The 25,678-nt window shown below is 32.5% G+C and overlaps 14 protein-coding genes across 14 annotated transcripts; 6 read left to right on the top strand and 8 right to left on the bottom strand.

The window, feature by feature from the left end:
• Window positions 1-54: 54 nt before the first annotated feature.
• On the top strand, window positions 55-1,038 carry NAEGRDRAFT_33623 (uncharacterized protein; the record flags this gene model as incomplete). Its single annotated transcript, XM_002677205.1, has 1 exon — window positions 55-1,038. A coding segment is annotated over one exon (984 nt), but the record flags the coding sequence as incomplete, so codon positions are not given.
• A 1,513-nt stretch (window positions 1,039-2,551) lies between these two features.
• NAEGRDRAFT_5134 (uncharacterized protein) lies at window positions 2,552-2,911 on the bottom strand (the record flags this gene model as incomplete). The annotated part of the gene is made up of 1 exon (XM_002677092.1): window positions 2,552-2,911. A coding segment is annotated over one exon (360 nt), but the record flags the coding sequence as incomplete, so codon positions are not given.
• A 905-nt stretch (window positions 2,912-3,816) lies between these two features.
• On the bottom strand, window positions 3,817-4,506 carry NAEGRDRAFT_67696 (uncharacterized protein; the record flags this gene model as incomplete). Its single annotated transcript, XM_002677091.1, has 1 exon — window positions 3,817-4,506. One exon carries the CDS (start codon window positions 4,504-4,506, stop codon window positions 3,817-3,819), a length of 690 nt encoding a protein of 229 aa, XP_002677137.1.
• Window positions 4,507-5,011: 505 nt separating this feature from the next.
• On the top strand, window positions 5,012-5,629 carry NAEGRDRAFT_49159 (uncharacterized protein; the record flags this gene model as incomplete). The annotated part of the gene is made up of 1 exon (XM_002677204.1): window positions 5,012-5,629. The coding sequence occupies one exon, from the start codon at window positions 5,012-5,014 to the stop codon at window positions 5,627-5,629; it is 618 nt and encodes a 205-aa protein (XP_002677250.1).
• Window positions 5,630-6,009: 380 nt separating this feature from the next.
• On the top strand, window positions 6,010-7,342 carry NAEGRDRAFT_58069 (uncharacterized protein; the record flags this gene model as incomplete). The annotated part of the gene is made up of 1 exon (XM_002677203.1): window positions 6,010-7,342. The coding sequence occupies one exon, from the start codon at window positions 6,010-6,012 to the stop codon at window positions 7,306-7,308; it is 1,299 nt and encodes a 432-aa protein (XP_002677249.1). The 3' UTR covers window positions 7,309-7,342.
• Window positions 7,343-7,912: 570 nt separating this feature from the next.
• Window positions 7,913-11,653, top strand: NAEGRDRAFT_49157 (uncharacterized protein; the record flags this gene model as incomplete). Its single annotated transcript, XM_002677202.1, has 1 exon — window positions 7,913-11,653. One exon carries the CDS (start codon window positions 7,913-7,915, stop codon window positions 11,651-11,653), a length of 3,741 nt encoding a protein of 1,246 aa, XP_002677248.1.
• Window positions 11,654-11,783: 130 nt separating this feature from the next.
• NAEGRDRAFT_79790 (uncharacterized protein) lies at window positions 11,784-12,995 on the bottom strand. The gene has a single exon (XM_002677090.1). It carries the CDS (start codon window positions 12,640-12,642, stop codon window positions 12,067-12,069), a length of 576 nt encoding a protein of 191 aa, XP_002677136.1. The 5' UTR covers window positions 12,643-12,995; the 3' UTR covers window positions 11,784-12,066.
• Window positions 12,996-13,527: 532 nt separating this feature from the next.
• NAEGRDRAFT_67691 (uncharacterized protein) lies at window positions 13,528-14,544 on the bottom strand (the record flags this gene model as incomplete). Its single annotated transcript, XM_002677089.1, has 1 exon — window positions 13,528-14,544. One exon carries the CDS (start codon window positions 14,542-14,544, stop codon window positions 13,528-13,530), a length of 1,017 nt encoding a protein of 338 aa, XP_002677135.1.
• A 135-nt stretch (window positions 14,545-14,679) lies between these two features.
• Window positions 14,680-16,134, bottom strand: AM44 (uncharacterized protein; the record flags this gene model as incomplete). Its single annotated transcript, XM_002677088.1, has 1 exon — window positions 14,680-16,134. The coding sequence occupies one exon, from the start codon at window positions 16,132-16,134 to the stop codon at window positions 14,680-14,682; it is 1,455 nt and encodes a 484-aa protein (XP_002677134.1).
• Window positions 16,135-16,628: 494 nt separating this feature from the next.
• NAEGRDRAFT_36690 (pyruvate kinase) lies at window positions 16,629-18,226 on the top strand (the record flags this gene model as incomplete). The annotated part of the gene is made up of 2 exons (XM_002677201.1): window positions 16,629-17,410; window positions 17,456-18,226. The coding sequence occupies 2 exons, from the start codon at window positions 16,629-16,631 to the stop codon at window positions 18,168-18,170; spliced, it is 1,497 nt and encodes a 498-aa protein (XP_002677247.1). The 3' UTR covers window positions 18,171-18,226.
• A 1,050-nt stretch (window positions 18,227-19,276) lies between these two features.
• NAEGRDRAFT_67688 (uncharacterized protein) lies at window positions 19,277-21,298 on the top strand (the record flags this gene model as incomplete). The annotated part of the gene is made up of 1 exon (XM_002677200.1): window positions 19,277-21,298. The coding sequence occupies one exon, from the start codon at window positions 19,277-19,279 to the stop codon at window positions 21,296-21,298; it is 2,022 nt and encodes a 673-aa protein (XP_002677246.1).
• A 458-nt stretch (window positions 21,299-21,756) lies between these two features.
• On the bottom strand, window positions 21,757-23,132 carry NAEGRDRAFT_58066 (uncharacterized protein; the record flags this gene model as incomplete). The annotated part of the gene is made up of 3 exons (XM_002677087.1): window positions 21,757-21,864; window positions 21,900-22,539; window positions 22,583-23,132. The coding sequence occupies 2 exons, from the start codon at window positions 23,130-23,132 to the stop codon at window positions 21,908-21,910; spliced, it is 1,182 nt and encodes a 393-aa protein (XP_002677133.1). The 3' UTR covers window positions 21,757-21,864; window positions 21,900-21,907.
• A 159-nt stretch (window positions 23,133-23,291) lies between these two features.
• NAEGRDRAFT_49152 (uncharacterized protein) lies at window positions 23,292-24,014 on the bottom strand (the record flags this gene model as incomplete). The annotated part of the gene is made up of 1 exon (XM_002677086.1): window positions 23,292-24,014. One exon carries the CDS (start codon window positions 24,012-24,014, stop codon window positions 23,292-23,294), a length of 723 nt encoding a protein of 240 aa, XP_002677132.1.
• A 178-nt stretch (window positions 24,015-24,192) lies between these two features.
• On the bottom strand, window positions 24,193-25,260 carry NAEGRDRAFT_67685 (uncharacterized protein; the record flags this gene model as incomplete). Its single annotated transcript, XM_002677085.1, has 1 exon — window positions 24,193-25,260. The coding sequence occupies one exon, from the start codon at window positions 25,258-25,260 to the stop codon at window positions 24,193-24,195; it is 1,068 nt and encodes a 355-aa protein (XP_002677131.1).
• Window positions 25,261-25,678: the final 418 nt, after the last annotated feature.

The following is a 25,678-nucleotide window of genomic DNA, read 5'->3' as shown; positions in this document are numbered from 1 at the left end:
TTGTAAGTCATCATTTGTTGAAATGGTATTAATCCCATGTTTTAAAAAAGACAAATTGGAATGGCCATTTCTTTCTTTTCAGTAACTTCAATTCTATCTGTCTTTTTGACAAAATACTTGATGGATATGGGTGAATATTCATTTCATTTTCCATTAACTATGGCTTGGTTTCATTTGATTGTCTCATTGTTGTGTATTATTTGTACTTATAATTTAAATAGGTTGGTAATTGATTTATTCAAATTGAAAAAAACTAATCATTTAATTAGAACTTGTTTTAGTTTCTTACCAGATTTTGAATTTAAATTTGATACAGCAGTACAAATAGCTCCTGTATCATTGTGTTATGTTGGAATGGTTACTTTTAATAATTTGTGTTTGGATTATGCAGATATTCACACCTATCACACTGCAAGAAGTATTAGTATTTGTTTCACGGTGATTTTCACATCAGTTTTATTGGGAGAAAAAGTTCAGAAGAGAATTATTGGAGCATGTTTAATGATTGCTATTGGATATTTCATGACTGGATTTGAAGAATTACAACTTTCTAAAATGCAGTCGATTGGATTTGCTTTTGGATTGATGTCCAGTTGCTTTATGGCACTTTATTCAATTTATTTAAAGAAATTAATGTCCTCCTCACACAGAAATCATTGGATTATTCTAATTTATAACGTTGTTTGTGCCATTTTGTTTTTATTCCCTGTTTGCTATTTTACAGGAGAATTTGAAAAGGCAATTTCTGTTAATTATTTATTTGAACCAAAGTTTTTAGCAATTCTCACAACAACAGCCCTAATAGCATACGTTGTCAATATTTCTAATTTCATGTTAATTAGTTATACCTCTCCATTGACTACTTCTGTCACTATTTCAATGAAATCTGTTGTGGAATCATTTTTATCATTTGCAGTTCACAATACTCATGTTTCTACTTATGGATTATTGTCTTCTGCATTTACAGTAGTTGGAACCTATCTCTATTCATACTTTAAAGTGAAAGATAAGAGAGAATTTGAAGGATTAGTAGATTAGGAGCCTCAAATGTCAATAAACCGTATGGTTGACTAGGCAACTATTTATTTTCTTCATAATATCCTCTTCTTTTCATATTCTTCATGGCAACTCTTAATTTTAACATGATTGAAATCTCATCCAATTCAACATTTTGAACATATTTGAAGAATTCATAATAGTTAATAATCTTGGATTGAATTTCCACAAGAGCACTTCTCAATCTCTCTTGATCCTTCTCATTTGAATTTACAATATATGGAGTCAAGTAATTTCTATCATAATATTCAGCAGTTTCAACTCTAGTTTTCATTCTGAAATATCTAATTAGGAAACTATGGAAAGCTAAATTATGCAGATTAGATTTTGTTGCCTCGAATGTATTAATCATTCGTTCTCTTTCCTTATCTTCCTCCAAATGATATTCAATCACATCTTTCAATTTTTCATTTGAAAAGACACCCCACAAACTTCCTCTATCAAGAGATTCCTTAATAATAGCAGGTGCCATCTCATCCCAAGTGAACTTTTCTGAAACTGAGAGTAAGCAGAGGAATTCTCCAAGGGCAGGGACATGTTCCTTACTTCTAAATTCTTCATCTTGGATGAATTTTTCAATTTTCTCATCAATGAGTAAAAGTACATTTGGATACTTTTCACATAACATAATTAACCATCTGTGTAAATTGATGTAGGCATCAAGTGCTTTGACAGATGCATGACTTTGATTTCTGAGAATGTTAATAATTATAGAGTTCATCATTTTACCTAACAAATCAAGAGATTGAAATTCAACTGTTGAATCACTTTGAAGAAAGTAATATATTTCTGATACACAATCCTTAAATAGGTTAAACAAATATTCTTCCACATTTTTCAATTCATTTCCAATTTGAATTGTAAATACTGGAATTGGAATCCAATTTTGGAAGGAAATATTCCAAACACTAGTTCTCACGTTCAAATTTCTAAACGAATGAAAAGATAGATATTCATAAGGTGAATCAATATTAATCAATCTTCCAGTTTTTGTAAACTTTGGTTCGACACCATATCCTAAAATGGTTTCTTCATCTCTGCATGGTTGTTTTGTAAAGTAACAAATTCTTTCTCTATTACCAAAGAGAGGATGTTGAGAAATTTCCTTCCATTCCTTGCAAACTTTAAACATGGTCGAATCCAATTCTGATTTTTCCAAGAATTTGAAAATGTGAAAAAGTACTTGTTTGGAAATTGTATTTCCATTCTTGATTGGAACAGAACTAGTGGATTGTCCTGATTGATTTGAGTACATCTTTTCAATATCTTCTTCATTTTCAATAATTACAATATTACTTCTCTCCTTTTTCCTATTACTTGATTTAGATGGTCTAGAATTCCTCAATTCCTTTTTTAACTCTGAGAAACAAATGGAATTCATTTCATGATATGGAAATATGTTACCATCTCTTGGTACATGCCCACATTTGCTGCATTTTACATTGTATGCATCTTTTTGCTCAATTTTAATCATTGGTCTATTAGAGACCTTGGAATCGAATAAGAAAGATTGCAATTGCATTAGAATTGAAAATACAGTATATGAACAACTCCATCCATCTGCATTCTCTTCGGTGCCTTCCTTCTGTTGAGTCAATTCCAAGCATACTTTTCTATTGTAAACTTGTGGATGTAACAAATCAGAACATGCTTCAATTTGTGGTGGATTGTGAGGATAATCTTTTGGAAACTTGATAATGAAATGATAACAACACTCCTTATACATGGATTCTTCATTTCCATACAGATTACAATGCCATTCAAATAAATTATTAGACAGTGGTTGAGCAGATATGTATTTGAGCTCACTTTGACGATTTAATTGTTTCAAATCTTCAAGTAATCTCTTAGCTGCTGAAGATAGAGGTCTTCTTGTTGGTTTGGTTTCCTTCTTAGTAGTATGCAGTGAAGACATTTTTTTTGAAAGAAACAATTTTCCCTTATTCAGCTTTGAAGGCGATTTATGAGTCGCGAAATGTAATCTTCAAAACTAGTGATTGTAACATCGGAAGAACCTGGTTGTCCTTCTATTGGTCAACTTGGTTTTGGATACGCACTTTACAATACTTGCACAAATCCAATTGTTTGGTTGGTTGCACTGTTTCCGATAAATGTGAAGATAAAGTTTAGTAACTCACTCAAATTAAAGTTTGATGAATAGTGTCACAAGTTCCAAAAGCACCTGGTTTGTTGTGTCCATGCTTTGTGACTTGGCTGTTCTCTCAAAGTAATTAAATAACCCAAGAAACTATCAGGAGAACCAATGAAACCATCAGAAGAACCAATGAAAGTAATCATAGAACTCATATGAATAATATTCGTACACATAATCAGACCATGCAAAGAATACAACAAACCAATATGAATAATATTCAAAGAATGAATTCAATTAGAAGATAAAGAAGATGAATTTTCTATGTTAATCTTTTTTACGTCTAACAACCATAACACTTCACTGGTTGTATCATCAATTAATACGACATGTTCTTATGTGAATGTCCATGTGATGATGGAACCTGCTGATATATTCGTCAGCAGTCAGCAATTAACATGAGTTAGTGTTTTCATGTGGGAATCCTTAATAAAATTCAATGACATTAATATCTGTCCGGCTCCGATAAACGAGAGAAAACTATTACTGTTGAACAATATCAAAAAATGGCTTAATACCTCATCCTTATTATATAAAGCCATTTCCATCATCAATCTTCCACCATTAACATGCTTTACTCGTTTTTTGTGTTCATCCCAGAATAATCTTCAATAATTTGAATTTATTTGTACAGATTGTTTCAATAATTCAATAGCCTTATTTGAAATTTCATATTCTCCAAATCCTTTCATTGCTATATATGGAATATCCATAAAAAGACAATCTCCAGAAGGAATTAGCAATATATCAGCTCCATTCGCATGTTCACTTGTTGGCTTTTTCAAACTTCTCGTTGATTCAAAAGCAATTTGTCTCATTTTGACCTTTTTTTCAAGTTGATTAGTATTGAGAATCTGTTGAATTTTCTCATCCAATTTGGAATGATTGCAATTATATCCCAAATAATACAAATTCTTAATGATACTTGATTCAGTTTCAATTTTTCCTTCAGAATTATTCAGTTTTGTTGTTTCGTCTTGTTGAGCTTCTTCCTTTCTCATTTCCCTTTTCTCGTTCTTCTTACCAAATAAGATTTTACCCACTTCCCACAACACCACCCAAATCAAAACAAAATTTCCTCCCAAAGTCAATCCTATAACATTTAGAGATGAATCCGTACTTGGAATTGCCAATGAATGACTGGGTGATGGAGTTGAATCATTCATCACAACATGTAAAGGTTCAACTTGTGAAATTTCACTGCCTGGTGGACTCTCTAATTTGGTTGACGATACATAGAACTGGGCTAGTGTTGTAATTCCACTTCCACAAACAACTCCACTAATAAATTTGAGCATTTTTTTTAAAGTGAATCACGTTTCGAATACTGGTGGATTGTAAACTTACACGTTTTTCAAAATCACGTTTGGAAGAAAGGTATGAAAATAAATCAAAATATTTGAATCACGTTTGGAAGAGAGGTATTGAAAAAAATTAAAGTTATATTCTCGTATGATGACCTATACGAAACTTGAGACACTTTCCTTCAGAACCACTCAACAATATGGTTTCTCACATTTCCTACTTTGTTTATTGGCCAATCTCTTCCCAATCATGTTGTGTTTTGTGAAAAGGGCCGATTCTATGGCCGACGAAACATCAGAAACTGGAAAATGGAAATTATTCAAGCAAATTCTTCTCAATGAGAAGGCCAGTTCATTATTTCTCTTTAACTTACAATAGATCATGTTTCTACCACTCTATCTTTTTCAGACATGTTTGGATCAACGAAATGTACTTGTTGCCTTCTTTTTGGGTTTCTTATTGGTTGGCTTACTTCCATATATTGTTTATTTACAAATGATGTTGATGGCATTGTTGGTTTTCAATCAACCTGCACTTGTAGTTGGTAAATTGTGTAGAAATCCTAGTCAAGTGGATGAAGAATCAAAAGAATTCAATAAGGAAAATCAAAATACCAACTATAATACGATGAGCGTTGATCATTCGACAAGTTCTGCTGCTATTGTACCAATTCAGGAATATGTGGACGAATCTAAATTGAAGAATGTCAAGAAAAATGGTGAAACACATGGAAAGGAAACTGATGATGAAGAAAATCAGAAGAATGTAGAGAAAACGCAAGAAACACCTGTAAACGAAGCTATGAGGGAAACTGAATCAATAGTAATTAAGAATTTGTATTATTTGGGATATAATTGCAATCATTCCAAATTGGATGAGAAAATTCAAACGATTTTCAAGATAAGTGAACTTAAAAAAAAGGTCAAAATGAGACAAATTGCTTTTGAACCAACAAGAAGTGCGAAAAAACTAAATAGCGAACATGCAAATGGAGCTGATATATTGCTAGTTAAATATGGTATTTCTTCTGATTTTCCATATATAGCAATTAAAGGATTTGGAGATTATGAAATTTCAAATAAGGCAAATGAAATATTAAGGCAATCATCTCAATAAAAAAATTAACTATTTAATATCAATAAAATTATGGTAGGAGCAATCATGATTTATTCGAGTGCTTTGTGTATTTTCCTTTCCTCTTATTTATCAATTTTGAGCAAATTGACAAAAGTTTTTCCAACTAACATTAATGCCAAGCTTGTTCTGCTTAGTAAGCTGATATATCTACAGTTTTTCCCTTAATATATTTTCAAATTTAATCAAACGTGAAAGTATTTTTAAATTTGCATTGAATAAGAAGGAATCCATTTCGTATTGAAGTTTACAACCACCATCCAATCAGAAGCACTTCACGTTTCGAATATCATGATTTTCATTTAAATAGCAACACGTTTTGACATTCAAAAACAAAACTCAAAACATTAAAAAAATACAAGATGGGAAACCAATACTCAGCCGAAACCAAAGTTACACCACCAAGATTCAACCCTTCACATCATATTACCAGATTAGCCAAGGTTATATTTCAATTCAAGTTTAACACTATCGTGAATGAAACTGCCCACACAGCTTTCAAAGTAGTTGTAAGCTATCTCGATAAGAAAATTGTAAAAAAGCTCTTTGTGGCAGGAGATGGTTATGATCAAGAAACCAAGGAAGCTAGATGTTCTATTATTGTTCCAGAAAATATTCTGTTCAATGCAAGAATTGAAACTTTGGATGGAATAGTAGTTCACTCAGTTGAAAATGTAATGGTACAATCTCTCAAAAAGGAAACAACAGAACTGTTACACATTGATTTTAATTGTGAAATGCTGAAGGAACAGATTATTACTCAATTGGAGATGATTGGTGATAATCAAATCACTTTGGCTGGTGTCTCCATTGCATCTGGTGGAAAATCAACCATCTTGAATAGAATTCTTAAAACACTCAAATCAAAACGAGTTCCATTTAAGGAAGGTAGTGCAAGTTTCATGGAAATGGCCTACAAGATCCTCTCTGATGCTAAAAATCCGTCCAAAGACTATCTCAATTCATTCACTAAGGATGTATCCAAGATCCCAATTGATGATGTCGAAAAATTTGAAAAGATCTATCTTCAAGATATGCCAGGATTTTTCAAATTCGATAACGAAAAGCAACTCATTGAGAAGTTTGAATTTTCTGAATATTTATTCAAGACAGTTTTTGAACAAGTTGCACAAGAATTTGATGCTCCTCATGCTGTGTTTGTTCCAATTCCTATTAACAATCCAACCATGTTCTCAACAGAATCTAAAACTAAGGAAACCATGCTTGACTATTATACATCGATTCCATCCTATATTTCCTCTGAATTCTCCACCTCGTGCATTTATTGCTACTCTAAAATTGATGGCCATTCCATTTTCAGAGATTACATTGAGAAGAGTGTTCCAATACTTGATATGAGAACTCAAGATGAAGTTCCAATTGAAATCACCAAAGCCAATGTATTGAAATTGTTCTATGAATGGGATATTTTAGAGACGGGCGATGGAAACTTTGAGAATATCGTTTCTGCTGACTATCCAATTCCATTCATTTCCAAATTCCAATGTAAAAATGAGGAAATTGTCAAGATTTTCGAATACATGCATTTGAAATTACTTTTGAAGTTGGTTGAGGTAGCACATGCTAAAATTTCCTCGGCCCAAACTAGTACCATTCAAATTATTAAGAAAAATAATAATTATGAAAAGTCTCATGATTAATTGAACAATTCCAAAATAAACAACTCTTTATTCCAACTCTACTTTTTTTGATTTAGAAGCAGCAGCACCTCTTGCTGAGATTTATAAGAACTTGAATATCTGGAAAAAAAGTTGCAAGACAAGCTTTTTGAATCAACTTTGTAAAAGAATAAATGGTAACTGAAATCAGAAATTGTAAATCGTCATGGTAACTAACTGAGAAATTGTAAATAAACAAAATACCTTTCAAAAAATCAGAACTAGTAAAAATTATAGCTTGTGTTCGCGATGACATTTACTAGCGTATCACAGATACAAAACTAATCAAGTTGTGTGCTGACGAATAATATTATTCCAATTTTAATAATGTTTTGTGCAAAATTAACCAGCTTTTACAAATTTCAACGAATTGCTTTTTCATGAATATTTAAATTACATACTAGAATTCTTGTTCTCAGAACAATTTACAGTCGGAACTTCAACTTTAATTGTAATGTTTCAATCACTATTTGCATGCAAACAAAAAGGTTTGTTCTGTATTTGTTTTCCGGACAAAATTTCTAATTTCCGAATTTCTATTTCTTGCTGGGACTCTTCGTCATAGTTTAAAATAACCACAAAAAAAATGCTTCGAAAGAGAAAGATTACTCACTCTCCGAGTGCTACTACTGCTACTGCTGCTGCTGCTGCAACTGCTTCATCATCTACAGAACAAGCACCCAAGAAAATCAAAATGGACCCATCACCAGAGAATGGCAATGAACAGCAGGAGGATAAACAAATGAAGACAGAAACTGAGGATTTTGATAAGGTTAAAACATTCTACAAGGAACATTTAAACGGTTCCAATAAGAAGGGATCCATTAGGACAATGTGTTCTGAACATTTAGAGTCTATGGAGGGAATCATCAAGGATTTTCGGGGCAAAGTTGTGGTTACCCTGTTTTGTAAGCCAGGATATGGTAAATCCTTCATCATTGATCAATTGTTGTCTGATTTCAAAATGACTAATGCTCCTCTTCCTTCTGCTGTTCAGTTTGGAAAGGGTTTGACACGTACAGTTGTTGATGTTGAGTATTCACCAACTTACAGTTTGACTGTTCAGTATTGTTCACAACAAGAGTTGTGTGCAAGGAAAGTTGAACAACTTGCTACTGATACTTTGAAAGATTGTGAAATTGACAATCAATCAAATTATATTATTGACAATGGAAATTCTGAAGAGGAACTTTATGAATTTCTGGCCACTAAAGCACGTAACAAGATTTTAGAGTTTGATGCTGACACCAACTTTAAGAAAGTCCATATTAAGAAGTTAATCTTGAAAATCCCTTCCAAGTTCCTTCAAAGGAGCAAAATAATTCTCAGAGATATGCCTGGATATGATGAAAAGCAAACTACTGATCCAGTAAATGTCCATGAAAATGTATCCTACAAGCATTTGATAAGAGAAAGTTTATATGACACCTGCTTGTTATTGTGTGGTATTGAAAATGAAAGGATCATTCTTGATGATGGTATTGTACAAAAGGTGTGGGATTATGGTATCCATCAACCACAACAAACCCATCAACCTTACATTGCAATCTTAGCTAATAATAAGGTAATGAATGAGGAGAGCTACAAGAATGAGGTTATGACAAAAAACGTTTTCAAACCCATGAAAGAATCATATGGAAAGCAACTTGCTTTTCATTTCGATTGTGAGCTAGATGATGTCCCTTTCGACTTGGAATTAGAAGCCAATAATATCAATACCAATGAAATTGATATGGAAAACAAGTATGATTTTGTAAAGGGATTATATGATAATTTTGATTTAGTTTGTTTTCCACCACCTAACAACGTTGAAATGAGAGATCACTTTGTTTCCAATTTACAATCAATTATTGAAAACAATAGAAAAAAGATTATATCAAACAATATTAGTCAATTAAGAGACATGGCTATTGTTGTACTGTCTAATACAACTATTAAGAAAGTACAAAAGTTTCCATTAAAGTTCGTGAAAGAATTGAAGTCATGTATCCAGAAAATTCAGAAGAAATTGCAAAGTGTTATTGATGGATTGAAAGAAAATATACCTGATGTGGATGCCTTAAAAGAAAAGACAATAGATTCTTTCGTAAAGAAGTTTTCATCCTATTACACCAATCCTATTGTATTAGGTTTTCAAAGGAAAGAAATTGTACCTGAATTGAAAAAAACAAAACAAAAGAAACTAAACCAATTGAAAGTACCACAGAGAATCAAGAGGTGGAAGCAATGCTTTGGGTATTTTAACAGTGGGTTTTTTTTAAAATTAGAGAGCTTTTTAAGTTGTTTCAACACTCTTACTAAAAGATTCCAAGCCAAATTAACATCTATTTTGCAAGAATCATACCTGAGAAGTGATACTATCATTCCATTAGAGTGGGTCCAGTCTTTGTGCTATTCTTTGAATCCAAATTTTGAGGAAAAGGACAAATCAAAGGAAAAGATAATTCTAGATATTGTGCAAGCAGTGGAAGATTTTGAACATGATTTTAGTGTTCAATTTGAGGAAACTGTCCAATCATGGGAAGAATTGAGTTTTGGTTTACACAAAAATGTTAAACAACTATTGACAAAGTACCAAAATAAGAAATCATCAATTGGTGAGGTAATCATTGAAGACAAATATCCATTCCCACAAAGATTGGAAGAATGTAAATTAGATCTTCCAGATAAAGAATCTGAAAGTGTAACTGATTTAAGACCTCCTGTCCCTGAAAAGAAGGAAAAGAAGAAGAAGGAAAAGAAGAAAGCAAAAAAGCAAGAAAAACAAAAATCATTTTGCTCACATAACGATGCCTTGTTGAAATTCAAATTCGAGAAGAGAGATAGATACACAATTCCTGTTAAAGTAATGGATAGAAACTATTCGAATGATAACGAAATATTGGTCAAGTTTAATAGAGATGATGAAATTCTAGAAATTTCCTATAATGAAGAAAGCTTTTTGACTAAACTGAAACAGATTTCAACGCTCACTAGTGATGGATTGAAACCTCTATTTATCAAATCAAGACCAAGAGGAAAATTTTGGAAACCTTATCTCTATTCTAATTTCGTGAAGAAGCTGCATTCAGATTCAATTCCAAATTGTGTAACCATTGTAACAGAATCAAAATATATCAATAGATATAAGAAATGGATTATATCTAATGGAAATAGAGTGGATGACTACAATTTTATTGTTTTGGAATCTAATATGCCTCTTGGACCTGGCATTGTTCATTCCTCAATTTTGGCAATTGGTCAATTTCTTAAACTTGAATGCATTCATATTATTCAAGATGACATTTTAGAATTTTATGAATATAGTAGACAACAAAAATTGTTTGTTTCACATGAAACATCAATGCTCAGAAGTTTACAATTTATGGAAAAAGTTTTACATACTGAGCTATTTAATCCAAACGTTTCTAGGGTTAGATTTGCAAAGTTGAAAGAAATTCTACTGGAACCGGAGTTTGCAGCTAATTGCTTGAAAATACTCAAGTTAAAATACAATTTGACTGATCAAATCATTGAAGAATTGGGAAATGGACGATTTCACTTGTTGGACATTTTGGATGAATATATCAAATCGATCAAAGGTCCATCAAGAAAAAAGTATAATAGTAGAATAACAGAAATTACTAATGAAGTATCCTCAGAATCAACTCTTAAATTAATAATTCACAATCCTCAACAATTTATTGAATTATTGAAAGAAATTCAACTCAACAATCCTGACATTCAAATTGCAAGATTTTTGGTTGAACAGTTGGAATCCATATTTGACAATAAGAAACATATTGGAAGAGTAGCTATGTGGAACTATCAAGTGAATGATAGTTTGAAAAACAAGATTCATAATCTCAAGAGACCAACCCATACTATTTCCTATTTGACTTCTGCTGTGAATACTTATTTCTTACCTTCTATGGAAGGTATTTTACCAATTAGCTCAGATGACTTTTGGGAAGAACCAGAAAATCAATTGAGAAAGGAAACCTTACTCACAGTTAGTGCCAATCCAGGAAAGAAAAATCCAACTCCAACAAAGAAGGAGGCAGCTGAAAGAGGATGGTGTGAATTGGAAATTTGTGAAAAAACTCAAATGTTGTTGAATGGAGTTGGTGGTTTTCAAGTATTCTGTTTTGGATATACCTCTTCAATGAATCCTTCTCTGATTAATTATAAGGCTAAAAAAAGAGTTGATTTTGACAGTGATGAGGAGAATGAAGAAGAGGAGGAAGACAATATTGATGACAATGGTGATAGTGATCCTGAGGAAGAAGAAACTATGAAGGTTGAAGAGGAAGATGATTATGGAGATGCAAGTACAGACTCTGATTAGACTATCGCCTGTTCTCATTATGTGAATCTTTTTGGAATAAAATTATTGATTTCAAATTACAACCTTGAAAACATCTTCAGATCTACCTTCTCTGTTTGTCATAGACTCAAATTAAAGAAACAGTAAAAGTATTATTCGAACTCTCTCTTTATTAAAATGAGAAAAGGGTTCAAAGACAATCTTCAGTCATCCTCTAAAATAGAAAGATTGCATTCCAACAACTCCACTATCAAGATTATGTGAACAAAGAACAAAACCCAAACAACCGACGTTATTCAAGTTTACAATGCTCAATCCGTCATCCAAAGTTTTGGTTTGCAAGTTCTATAAGATATCGTGTAGATTGAATTCGTTTCCTTCTCTCTGACCAATTAAATATTTACAAAAATCTTTCCAATTCCGAAAAAATCTTTTTACAATTCAGCACCAAAAACAACCCATTCAGTTGAAGACAATTGCTTAATCTTTGGTTGTATCAATTCGAAACCAGCATAAATGAAACCACGAGAAAACTCTCTAATTTCTTGATGGTTCTTTTCAATACACATGTACAAAGTTGAAATACCGAGGCAATCAGCCATGTCCATAAGATTAATAACAGAATCCTTATTCATGCATGAAGAATTAGAAGGTGGATAAATTGTCATTTCGTTCTTTTCAAAGTCGATAATACCAGTAAATCCAGTTCTAATATTAGCATCACTTGAGTCAGATTCCAATGATGATTCTGATGAAGCATCGTCATAATCTGGTAATTCATCACCAATAGTATAAACAAACATTACAGATTTTGGTGAAAGTTTTTGGGTATTTTTGAATGTAGTATTGGAAAGGAAATTCATAGATTGGTCGAGTTGTTGAGTGAGAGAATATTGGAGAGAGTCGAGGTTAGAGTCGTCCATAGCAAGAGGACGATAGTGGAAATCCATTTCCTTCAAGGTAAAAAGAGCCACATCAAAAATAGCGAATAGGCCCTCTACCGTCATCATGACTGAAGAAGTACAAGTTCTCCTTAACACCACAAGTGTCTTTAGTGTAACAAGAAACCTGAGTAGATTTCTTATTATTTGTATGCGGAGAATTCAAAAAACTAAAATCTCTAAACAATTGCATTTTCAAAGTGATTTCAATTATTGTACTACTACTACGTATTAAAAAATACTATGGATGATAATTTGCTTTTGCGAACAAAAAGTTCCAAAAAGATGTCAGGTTGTTGTTATAACAAGGGAAATAAAAACAATCAAAAAAGTTGTTGTCGTCGTTGTGATTCGCTTTGCAGGCTAAGCACCCGAAGATTCTTTTGTGTTTGTAATTGCGGAAAGAAGCGCAAGGTTTTTTTTTGAGTTGCAAAAAATTAATAATAGCTACTACCAGGCATTCTTTTGCGCGGCTTTTGTTGATGATGTGTCCTCTCTCACCACCTAAGAAGGAAGCAAGTAAAAATAATCGGGAACATTTTAATTATACCAACCAAACATGTGTTTTGTAAGTATTTAATATTGCAATCAAATAGTCTAATAATATCGATAATTTGTTGTTGTTTTGAATGGTTGGAGTTAGTGGGTACTGTCTCTCAGTTGGCACCAATTTAGGTGGTGTCCTAAATGTGGTTGTATACAAGTTTTGACGAGTGAGCTTTTGAGGAAATGGATTGTAGTCGTTCAATCTGTTGAATGAGTTTTTCAAATCGTTATGATGATTTGATTAGATTTGATATATTTATTGTCAAAATATTGAGATTTTTAGAATTTAGAGAAAGAATCTATTCAGATGTCTATCGTTTTCAGAGTTTTCATTTTCATCCTTAATTCCAAGGTTGATTTTGAATATAATCTTTGAAATTAATAATTATGGAATGGGTACACCAATTTTTATTGGTTAGATGATTGGAAACATTCATTTAATTCCTTTAGAATGTTGGCATGAACTAGATCATACTCAAGACCATCAACACTCATAGTTGGCTGATTTCTAACACCATCTACCATTTTACATTCATTATTCATATATTCTAGATAGCTTCTATCGAGTTCAATATTAATACCTTGCATTGTTTGAAGAGTGAGCGATGAATTACAATGTTCAAATAATAGGTAGAGTAAGTAACCACCCCAATTACTGACGCCACAAATTAATAACTGATTGCATTTGACAGCACATGCTATTTTATCACCGTTTGGGATGAATTGTGCAACTCCATCAATTACATTTCCCATTCCTATTTCATTACCTCCATCCCCAATAGAAATTAGTTGAGTTTCTGGTTTGATTTCTCTGACATGATCAATTAATCTATCCATTGACAAATTGTAACTTGAAATATCAATTCCTCTCATACTATAATAATTAGAATCTTTGGTTTTTCCAACTCTTTCAATAGAAATCATTGAATCAATATTTTCAATACATTCAGAAATACTTGATGATTGTTTTACATTATCCAAATCACTCTTTGTAATTTTAACAATTTTAATTCTATCTTTCATTGATTCAAAAACCATATTGGCAAACTTGGAAATTGCATTGTATTGATTCTCATCCACAAAATATAAAACATTCAAATTGGAATATTTCACAATTCCCAATCCAATCCAAATTGCACCCAAAGGTCCATCATTCTCCGAAAATCCATTTGGTGGCACAGAAAATCCAGTAATTATCGAAATGTACTTGTTAGAAATAACATCTTTTTGGCAATCAACCTTTGGCATTATAAATTCATCAACAATCTTTCCGATAGAATGTTCATTGCCACAATACAGTTCAGATTGTTTGATAGTAGAATCGGAAGAGTTATTTGTGTATTTTTCTATTAATTTTCCAATGCCACGATTACCCAAATCACGGGAGACAATTTGTGAGAGTTTGCTTATTAATTGTTTTCTCATTTTTTTAAAATTTGATTTAAAATTAATGAAATGCTGCAAATCCAAGTTTGTTAACCAATTTTGAAGGTTCATATTTGGTTATTTGAAATTTTCATAATGATTTTTCAAATAATTTACAATAATTTAAATCACAATTTATTGAAAACAATAGAGTGGAATATTTCCATTCATCTTTTCCGTGTTAAAAGTGTTAATTGCGTTACTAATATTCCAATTTGAATATTCCAAACATGGAAGTGCATATTCTCTTCTTAATCCAGTAATTGATGTGAATTGAACTATTATGCTTTCGTGTAGCGCTGTTAATTCAGTTCTTGATCCAGTATCAACGAAAGAATAAGGAGTTGAAGGTCTTTCTATTTCATGTCCTTTGAAGATCTTGGTCAAACTGAGTGAAACATATGGTCTAATTTGATATTGTTGATTTTGGATGAGGTAACGAAGAGTTTGTTGAGTAAGTGGATTCAAATTAGGTGTGAGAATCAATTGACAATCAATTGACCTTGGATATTTAATACCTTTTTCGTCCATTTGTTGGCATTGTCCATGATAATTGACCATAATATGTTTAGTAATTGGGGATTGATATGGATTGAGTTCATCTACTATTTTGATAACGTCATATGACGATACATCAATTAAATTAGTTGTTAAATTGTGAATTGTGTTTGGCATAGCAATAAGAAGTTCATAAATTGCTTCTTTTCCAATTCGAAGAGTGAGAGATTCGTTCAGAAGAGTTTCTCTTGCAGTAGAATCTCTGAGAATGTAAAGTAAATTTCTGGAGAATGGCTTCAGATATCTTAAACTTAATTTAGATTCGAATGTCTCAGGTAAATCAGCATAGGCATTGATATCGTATGAAAACGAGAAGATTGCATTATGTTGATAACATGACATTACTTCAGCTCTGTTAGTATCGAATGTTGTAAAGTAATTATTGAGAAACCATTCAATCCAGGCCCTTTCTTCTTGACTTTCAAATGTACTTTGAATATTAATATCTGGTAACAAAGACACATTGGAAGATGAGTGAATAACAATCTCTTCTTTGACATCGTCTGGAATGAAATTTTGATCCACTATTTCTAAAAATGGGAACAATGACAACATGTAAATGACATCTTCCCTCACATAACCACCAGTGTTAATGAATGGGTTACCAGACATATCCAATTCATTAATAACCAATCCAGAGAAGTATCTCAATTCTTGAATGAATAAAATCTTGTTATTTCTTAATGAAAGACATGTCAAACGTTTGAGTTGAGATAATTCTCTGAATGGCTTTAGATTTTCCAAATCATTCTCTCCCAAATCTAAATGGGTTATGAATGCAAAGTTTCTATTCAATACTTTACAACACGCCCTCCAAAATATTTCCAAATCCTGTCGAAATTCTTCAGTTAAGGCGGTTCTTGCAAACTCTGGAAAGAGAGTTTTAAAATTGGGTCTTGACATGAGATTTCTCAAATCAATAATGTAATAGAATGGTTCATTTAAGAATTCAGGAAGTTCTGGAGGTGAACCTTCTGGATCGAATTGTCTCTTATACGAAGCCAATTCATTGTACTGTTCTAAGAGTCTCATTTCTTCTCCACTAATTGTTTCTACCTGATAACTGAGATTAGTTTTAAACAAATATTGTTGTAGCAGTGTTGCTAATCGACTCTGGACGAATGAGTCATCATGGCCAGATTGTTCATTTGTCTGAGGTGAATTTTTAAAACTCTGACGATATTGCTTGTAAATATTGGATCGATGCTTATGCGAGAAATCTCTATTACCATAATTCGTTACAAGATGCGTTCTGGTAATATCTTCCTTCATTTTTTTCTAAATTTCAATTTAAAAATGATTTCCATAAATGTAAATTCTACATCTTTGTCCAATGAATTATTTGGCCATTAGACAATTCATTGTGAACATCTCATCATCACAACCAGAATGCTCTTTCAAACCTTTCCCTTACAATGAACTTGTCAAATTACAAGCAAGCAAAAAAATATCTCCACATTAATCTGTTCCATCAAGCTTGATCTAATCAATTTTTTGATCACTCACCAAAACAGTAACACAACAACATGAACGGAACAGCATCTGATAGAAGAACCAAAATATTGTGCACGATCGGCCCAAGCTCTTCCGATAAATCTATAATAATGCAAATGATGATGGAAGGAATGAACGCAGCTAGATTAAACTTTAGTCATGGAGAACACAACGTTCATTTGGAGACGATTCAAAAGATTAGAGAGGCACAGAAGGAATTGGGTGGAATTCCATTTGCAATTGTTCAAGATCTTCAAGGTCCAAAGATTAGAATTGGTAAATTGGGTAAATCTTTCATGATTGTTGAGGGAGAGGAAATTGTGATCACTACAGATAAGAGTGTTATTGCGAGTGGTGAAGATAATGAAACTAGACCTAGAAAAGTTTCTACTTCTTATCCAAATTTGGTTAGGGATTGTAGACCTGGCTCTAAATTAATGATTGATGATGGTTATTTGGAAGTGCACGTTGTTTCTAAAAATCAAGAAGAAACTGAAATGGTTTGTAAAGTTGTAACAGGAGGAATGTTATCTCAAAGAAAGGGAATTAATATGGTTGATGAAGGGGCAACTATTTCAGCCCCTGCATTGACAGAAAAAGATATTGCTGATTTGGAATTTGGTATGAAATGTGGTGAAATTAATTATGTTTGTTTGAGTTTTGTCAGATTTGCTCAAGATATTATTGATGCCAAGAATCTAATGATGAAATTTGCTGGTAAAACTATTCCAATTATTGCAAAAATTGAGAGAATTGAAGCTATTAGAAATATTGATGCCATTCTTAAGGAAGCTGATGGATTGATGGTTGCAAGGTAAGTTTGTAGAATGATTTTTTTTCTGATAATTATTTCACATAGAGGTGATTTGATGATTGAGACTAATTTCCATGAATTACCAATTTTCCAAAAGGAATTAATTGAAAAATCCTCCAAAGCAGGTAAAATTGATATTACAGCCACCCAAATGCTGCAATCTATGGTTGAAAGTAAAATTCCAACCAGAGCTGAAGTTACAGATGTTTCCAATGCATGTTTTGATGGAACAGATGTAGTCATGTTGAGTAATGAATCAGCTATGGGAAAATATCCAGTTCTTTCTGTCAAAACTATGCACTTAATTGTGAGAACAGCTGACATCAATTCTCACAAGTTTGGTAGATTGGACTCTCATGAGAATGATTTCAACAGTAATGCCACTGACTCTATTGAAAATGCTAGCTGCATGGCTGCTTCTACTATTGCAAATAAGCACTCTGGTGTTAAATTAATTTGTTGTATCACTAATTCAGGGAAAACAGCTGTCAGTATTTCTCAATACAGACCTAATGTTCCAATCATTGCATTGACAGATCAAGAATTTACATTCAATCGTCTCACATTAGGTTGGGGAATTACTCCTGTACTAATCCATAACACGGATTACATCACAGGTCCTCACAGTGTCGAAGAGCTTTGTTGTAAATATTTGGTTGAAAAGTCATTTGCCCAACCTGGCGATCTGGTAGTCTTAGTAATTGGTGCTGAAACTGTCAATCATATGGCCCACACTGTCAGACTTATGAAATTACCTTAAATATATAACGTCTTCAAATAATTGTTTAATTCATAAAGTCCCAATAATTTTCTCTGAATTCTTTCAAATTTTTCATTCCACTCAGTACCTCTTCACCAATATTATTTTCAAAAACATCTAGATGTGTTAAATTCTTCATTTCACTAATAGATTTTGCTCCAGTGGATTTGATTAGGTTGCTGCTGATATCAAGATGAGTCAGTTGGCTCATATTAGTGATTGGTTTAACACCTTCATCACTTATTAAATTAGCTCCAATTATAAGAACAGTCAAATTTTTTAAATTACCAATTGATTTCGCAGCTTCATCACTAATTTCGTTTGCTGAAATATCAAGGTGGGTAAGGTTGCTCAAGTTAAAAATTGACAAAGCTCCTTCATCACCAATACTATCATCATAAATATCAAGATCTTTCAAATTGATTAATTCGCTTAAATATTCAGCTCCTTCTTTACCTGTCTGCAAAAAGATCTACTATAAAAATCAACTGACATGGTATTAATATTGAGCTTGGTTAAACTTTTGATATTTCCAATAACTTTAGCTCCCTCAATATCCACATTATTCTCAACCATCAATATTCTTAATTTCCCCATAGACAATAGAGCATTCACAACATTTTCCCAAACCTCAAGACTCATCTGCTTATCTGATAATTGTAGATTGATAATATTTCCTAAAAATTGGCTCTTTAAAAACAATTGGCTCGATCTTAAATTCATCCTTTCCGTAAACTCTAACGAAAGCTGAACACGTTGTTCAATAATTGTCATCCATTGCTTGGAAATTAATAAACAACTTTTCAAAATCGACCACGGATCAAGAAATGACAAAATTTCAAAGCAAATATCATCAGGAAATGAATAATCTAATTAATTCCTAATTGTTCAATATTTGTTCCGATCATCATCTACTTACCATGATGATCATCAGAGAGGGTATTGTTAGCAAGTGGTGTTGCCAATTCCATTTTTTAAAGATGGGAATTGAAAGCATATCAACATCTTGATTCAAAGGCTTTCTCTTGTTTTATTAATTCAAAATATAAAGTTTAAATAGTAAATTTAATTAATAATAAATACTTGAATTAAAATATAAATAAAAAATGGAACAAATAGACGAAGAGAAGGAAGTGATCGCTCGTGGTGATCATGAAAGAGATCCTAATGTTGATGAAAATAATAACAATACAACACAAGTTCCCATGATGAGAAGAGTTATTCTTCACCTATTTAAATACTTTAATATTGTTTCCTATTTATTATTTATCGGAGCCATTGGATGGTTTTTATGTTGGCCCTTCGTTACGAAAAACATTTATTATTCGGAGAATGCTCTCTCTGTGTTTTTTCATACACCAGAATTTAATCAACAAGATGCTGATTATGGAGTTTCAATTTTGAATCAATTAAAAACATTGGATAGTAGATCAGCCAAGTTGGATTTTAGAAATCAAACTTATAGTGCTGTTGAAAGTTATTTAAATTCTGAGAGTATTCCTTTTTATAGTGAAATGAAGAGACATGAGTATAGTGTTGAAAGAAGATATATTAATAGGATTGAAAATGTGAGAGGTGAAAATTTATATATTGCTATTAGACCAGGAAGAGGTAATGGAAAGGAATCTATTATATTGACAGTTCCATATTTTAAATCTGAAAGTTTGGCCTTCTCGTTGGCATTGTTGAAATATATTTCAAGAGTTAAATGGCTTAATCATGATATTATTTTGGTTATTAGTGATGGATATGAACATAATTGGGCTGGTGAAGAAGCTTTTATCAAATCTGCTGCTATTCCTACTGGTAGAATGAGAGAGGCCATTACTTTGGATTTGGAATCATTTGATTTTCAACAAGTTGCTGTTCTTACTGAAGGTGTCAATGGAGAACTTCCAAATCTTGACATGGTCAATGTTGTGACTGGTTTATTGAGTGAAAGTCATTATAATATGGGTCGTGGTGGTCTTCCTACTTTCTTTAAAGCTGACCTGACTGCAACACCAAATGTTGATGCCACCATGCAACAGTATCCAAACTATAAGGATCATGTACCAGCATTTATCTATTTACATCATGCATTTTTGGAAATGATTAGATCATTTGGAATTGATTTGCCAAACTCTTTTATGGAACGAAGTGTTATTGTATTGAACCATTGGTATAATCAATTGATTTCCATCCCAACTGGCCCACATGCCTGGTTCAGACAACAATTAACTCATGCAATTACTTTGACTAACTCTGTTACTCAGCACACTACAAAAATTGGTGTCATGCATACCTATTACATGATGGGAAGAATTATGGAAATTAGTATAAGAAGCTTGAACAACCTTATTGAAGAGTTGCATCAATCGTTCTTTTTGTACTATGTTACTGATTCACAACATTATTATGGATTTGAACATTATTTACCAAACTTATTAATGTTCCTTGGTTGTTTGGCTATTCAATTTATTGGAAACTACTATGCCAGTACTGCATCCGAAAAAGAACTTGCTCATGCAGTCATTTTTGTTATTTCTAATTTTGCTAATGGAGTTTTAATTTATTTGACACCAATTATATTGAAGGATACTCTTCGTCATTTGGCTCTTGATTCGCAACAATTTGCCACTTATTGGATCTCAATAGTTGTAATTTTGGTACTTTCTTCTCTCACTTTGTTCTACCCAGTTGTTAATAGAATTTACGAGTATTTATTCAAAGCTAAACCAAATCCAATCCATTGGAGATATGCCAAATCTCTTTCTATTGCTTTTTCTGGAATTATGGTAGGAGCAATCATGATTTATTCGAGTGCCTTGTGTATTTTCCTTTCCTCTTATTTATCAATTTTGTGCATTTTGACAACAGTTTTTCCAACTAACATTATTGCCAAGCTTGTTCAGCTTGTATCCTTACTTGCAGCTTGTCCATTCAATTTGATTATTGTAAATATTCTTGTAAGACAACACTATTTTGGAGAAGCTATTTCAAGTCAACTCGAATGGTTTTTCACAATTACTGACCTACCTCAAAACCTATTCTATATCAGTTTCTGTGTTGTCATGATTCCAACTTGGACTGTCTTGGTTGGAACCTCAATAATTTCTCTTTTCAAACAAAAAGAAAAAGTGGAATAAATTAGTATGGTTTATTTCTTTGCTTGTGACGTCTTGGTCGTTTTTCAACGTCTTGACTTTCGTCTGTCATTTTGTCTTCTGATTGAACATCTTGCATTGCAGCTTCATCCTTTTTCTTTTTGGCTTCCTTCTTTTCGGCTATTTTAGCTTGTTTGTTTGCTTCCTTTACAAGAGGATTGTTCTTAACTTCATCCAACATTTCTTCATTTTCTCTCTTTTGTTTTCTAACTTCTTCTTTGGCTTTTTTCTTTTCCTCGTCTCTCTTTTCTTCCTCGAGTAAATAATCGTTATATCTATTGTTGTTGTTGAATAATAATTGATGACAATTTTAATCACATCCAATCCGAAGTTTTGTTCCACAAGATTTTACACAATCAATAATCATGATGGTAAATTAATAATAAAAACCGAACGGAAATTGATTTTTGTCTCAGCATCGCAAAAGTTCAAATATTTTTCTTACCTCTTCTTTATTTTCTTATTGTTCTTTCTGGCCATTTTTTTGTTGCTTGAAATTCAACAAAAATTTAGAAAAACATATTTTAAGATTTGAAATTGTGAAGATAATACTATTCACATGATAGTTCATTTAAATTATCAATAAAATATTTAATAAGTTGGTTTGTCAATTCTAAATTTCCACAATTCCTTTCCATTCTTATCAAAAGCTCTGGCGAATATGAAAGAATATTGAATTTCAATTGAGAAAAATCCAGAATCATTCCACTCGTTCAAGGAATTTGCATTGTACAAAATTGGTTTGGTATTACCAGCACCTCCACCAGAAATTACATATTGAGTGTATGGAAGTTTTGGATTGGAGAGCCAGTTCAATAAATGGTCATGACCACTCATGTAAAGTGGTAATTTATATCTATCAAAAATTGGTTCATAACTTGCCAAAAGTTCAGGAGTATCATAGTGAACACCAGTTGAGTATACAGGATGATGACCGAAAACTAAAGTCCATTTGTTTGGATTCTTGTAATTCTTTTCCATGATACTTTCAATCATGGTTAATTGATCGGTATTATTGACCTTTCTATTATTTAAAGCAGTTTGATTCATTACTGATTTAGAGAAATAACTCTTAACGAATGGATTAGTGTCAGTCACAACAAATGAAACATTGAATCCTCCTTGAGTTGATATCTTTTCAAATGAATAGAAATAATCTGGCATAATCCAACGTGGATTAATTTGAGAATATTGAATTTGAGCTTCAGGATTCAATCTATAATCTAAAAACTCAGTTAATATCTCATTAATTAACAAGTTACATACCATGATTACCAAGCATCATGTACCATTTCAAATCCTTCAAACCATCAATAGTTCCATAAATATCTTCAAACTTGGTCTTAAATTGTTGATCATACATATCAGTGACACCATTATCATAAATATTATCTCCAACACCAATAACGAATTGACATGCTTTGCCAATACTTGCACTTGATTCACAATATTTTCCCATAGAGGCAGCAACAGTTTTTTGTGCATCATTTCCTCTTCCCTGGTCGCCTACAACTACAAAATGCATATAATCTGTACTCTGTGAATATTCGGGATTCGGATATAAGTGTTTGTTTGCTCGTGTCCAATATAAAGCAATCGACAAAATCAACAAGGCTAACAATCCCAAAGCAATTACCAAAATAACAAAAGCAGCAATGGCAATAAAACCTCTAGAAACTCGTTTCTTTGATTTTTCATCCATTAAATCTCCTGCACTATAATAACGATGTTGATTGGAGGCTGATGATCCACCAACACCTCCTCCACCACCACTGATACCAACTTCATCCACTTGTTCTTCGTATGTGTCGTTCATTTTTTTTTATAACCAATATGAAGTGTTTACCGTAATGATATTATCAATATGGGTTACATGCACAGTTGATTGGTTGCAATGTTAATTAGTCCATTTATTTGCTAACTGCGAATGATTACAATGATTCAATTGAATTGGTTGACCAAATGGAACATTTATTTATGGTTTGTTAGTGTAGAGTACTTTTCTTGTCTTTCTATCGATAATTTGAGAGAAACAATGCATTGGAATGAGTCCCTTATCATTACCTGGTGAGAGGATAACTCCATTGGATGATTTGAGTAATTTAATACCTTCATCAATGGTCTTTTGTACATCTAAAAAGAAACAAACTTCTGCACTCTTTCTCATACCAGAAATAACGTGACCTTCCTCTGGTTCTCCAATTGCAAAGTGAATGTGTTGTCTTGACATTCTTGATAGGCCACCAGATTGCACAATTTTATCATAGGCATCATGATAAGTTCCATGCATGACTGTATTGGCATATTCTCCCAATTTAGATGGTGAATCAATTTCTTCCATTTCCACTTCAACAGCAATGGTATGTCCTTGATTAGCTCTAATAATATATTCTCCTGTGGTGGCATCTTGTGTCATGTTAAATCTTTGTTTATCATTATTCTTTACACATTCTTCAATCATTTGTTGAGTGACTCCTTTAAAATCCTTCAATGCAAGAATTTCACGAATGAGAACATATCCATCAGCTCTCAAATTAATTCCTTTAGTTTTATCGGCTTTATGTCTCAATAATTTAGAAAGTGCTCGGGAAACTTTTTCTGTTTCTCCCATTTCTCTTCTACCACCTCTTTTCTTTTCCGATGATGATCCTGATGAGGTAGAGGAAGAGGATGATTGATGAATAGCTTGAAAGTTCATTTTTAAAAATTAAAAGTGTGTGGCCTAGTTTCGATATCCAGATATTTTTTTCTATTATTAAATGTGCAGAGTTTCAAACTTTCAATCTCAGCTTTGAATGTCTTGGTTTACAATAAAGAGGGGTTGACCGTCTGATTTTTGTATTTCTTGCGATTGATAAAATGCATGGTTTATTGAGTTAATCAATTTCTATTGGTTCTGATTTGATTTTCTTTGAGGATGGATGTGAAGAGGAATCTTCAGTTTCGTCTTTGACACGTTTTTCTGCTGGGGCTTTCTTTGATAGAGGTTTAAAGAAGGAATGTAAGCTTCCTTTTCCTTGTTGAATTTCAGAGAGTGGTTTGATACATTTGGAGGTATTGTTGGCAGTGCTATTTACAAAATCTGAAACCTTGTACATTTCAAGGTGTTGTGAAAATTCATAAGGTTTCAAGAGGGAGAGAAGAGACTGTAGTTGATTTTCTTCCTTGATTGGTGAGATACCTAACCATTTTCTTACATCCTCAATGTTTGTAAGAATGGCTGGCATTCTGTGATGTATTTGTGAGAATGTCTTGTCAGCATCAACAGTCAATACTGAAAATTGATAATCATCTCCTGACTCTCCTTTCTTCTTATCAAATAAACATGCCAAACATATCAGACTGCCCTTTTGTTTTGGATGAATATAATAAGGTTGACCCTTTCCTCCACTTGTAGAACTCTTCCATTCATAAAATCCTTCAACAAATAAAATAGCTCTATTTCTTCTCAAAATGGATCCAAACTTTTCAGCAACTGATTCTGATCTAATATTCATTGAAAACGCCTTGGCCTTTTGTGAGTACATTCCCCAATTCATTGTTCTTATACATAGTCCTTCAATAGTTTCCAATTCTTCCTTCTTTACAATTTCTTCCGATTTTAGAATAATATTCGATTGGTTATCTTCTTTCTTCACTTCAACAAATTCGTCCTTGATTTTAGTAGCCAATGTTGGCTCTTCTATTTTAACTTGTGCCTCCAATTTAATTAATTTCTTCTTATCACAACTGTCAGGAACCTCCTTTTTTATGTCCTTTTCTTGATCGTTTAAATTCTTGTCAACAAAGAAAAGTGGCAAGTGAGCTCCAGTGGTTAAATTAAAATTTGGTTGGTAGAGAGCTTGATTGACCCACAGGGTAGTGTTTAAATTTGCTCCGATATGTGGTGCTGCGGCATTTCTCAAGCGTTGAGGAGGTAAAGAGAGGTTACTTCTTCCACACATTTTTTTTAATAATTTATTTCCTCTATTTTTTGGAAAATTAGAGTTGATGGAAATTGTAACGGTAAGCAAATTTTTAGATCGTTCCAATTTCTGGTTTTCATCTATTTTCTGTTGATGAAAACCAATGGAGCGAGTGTCTTCAAGGATGAGTTTTCTTTTCGATGTTCACTTCCGAAAAGCTAATTTAATGAATAAACAAATACATCCATACACTTCAACACTTACTATTCTGCAAGAAATTCCAAAGGATCATCAGGTTTCACCTCCAACACTATTAGAAATAAGTTCAATCATAAGATCAACTCTAAACAACATACCTTGAGTGAGAGCATTCTTCAAATGTGCTGTCACAAGTGTCTGATCCAAATATTCAATCGGATCAAGAGTACCCAGAAATAAGCGTTGTCTTGAGGTGCCG

Source organism: Naegleria gruberi, assembly GCF_000004985.1.
Source record: "Naegleria gruberi genomic scaffold NAEGRscaffold_24, whole genome shotgun sequence".
Lineage (NCBI taxonomy): Eukaryota > Heterolobosea > Eutetramitea > Acrasida > Naegleriidae > Naegleria > Naegleria gruberi.
The sequence above is the reverse complement of the archived record's forward strand: the minus strand, read 5'-3'. Positions and strand labels throughout refer to the sequence as shown.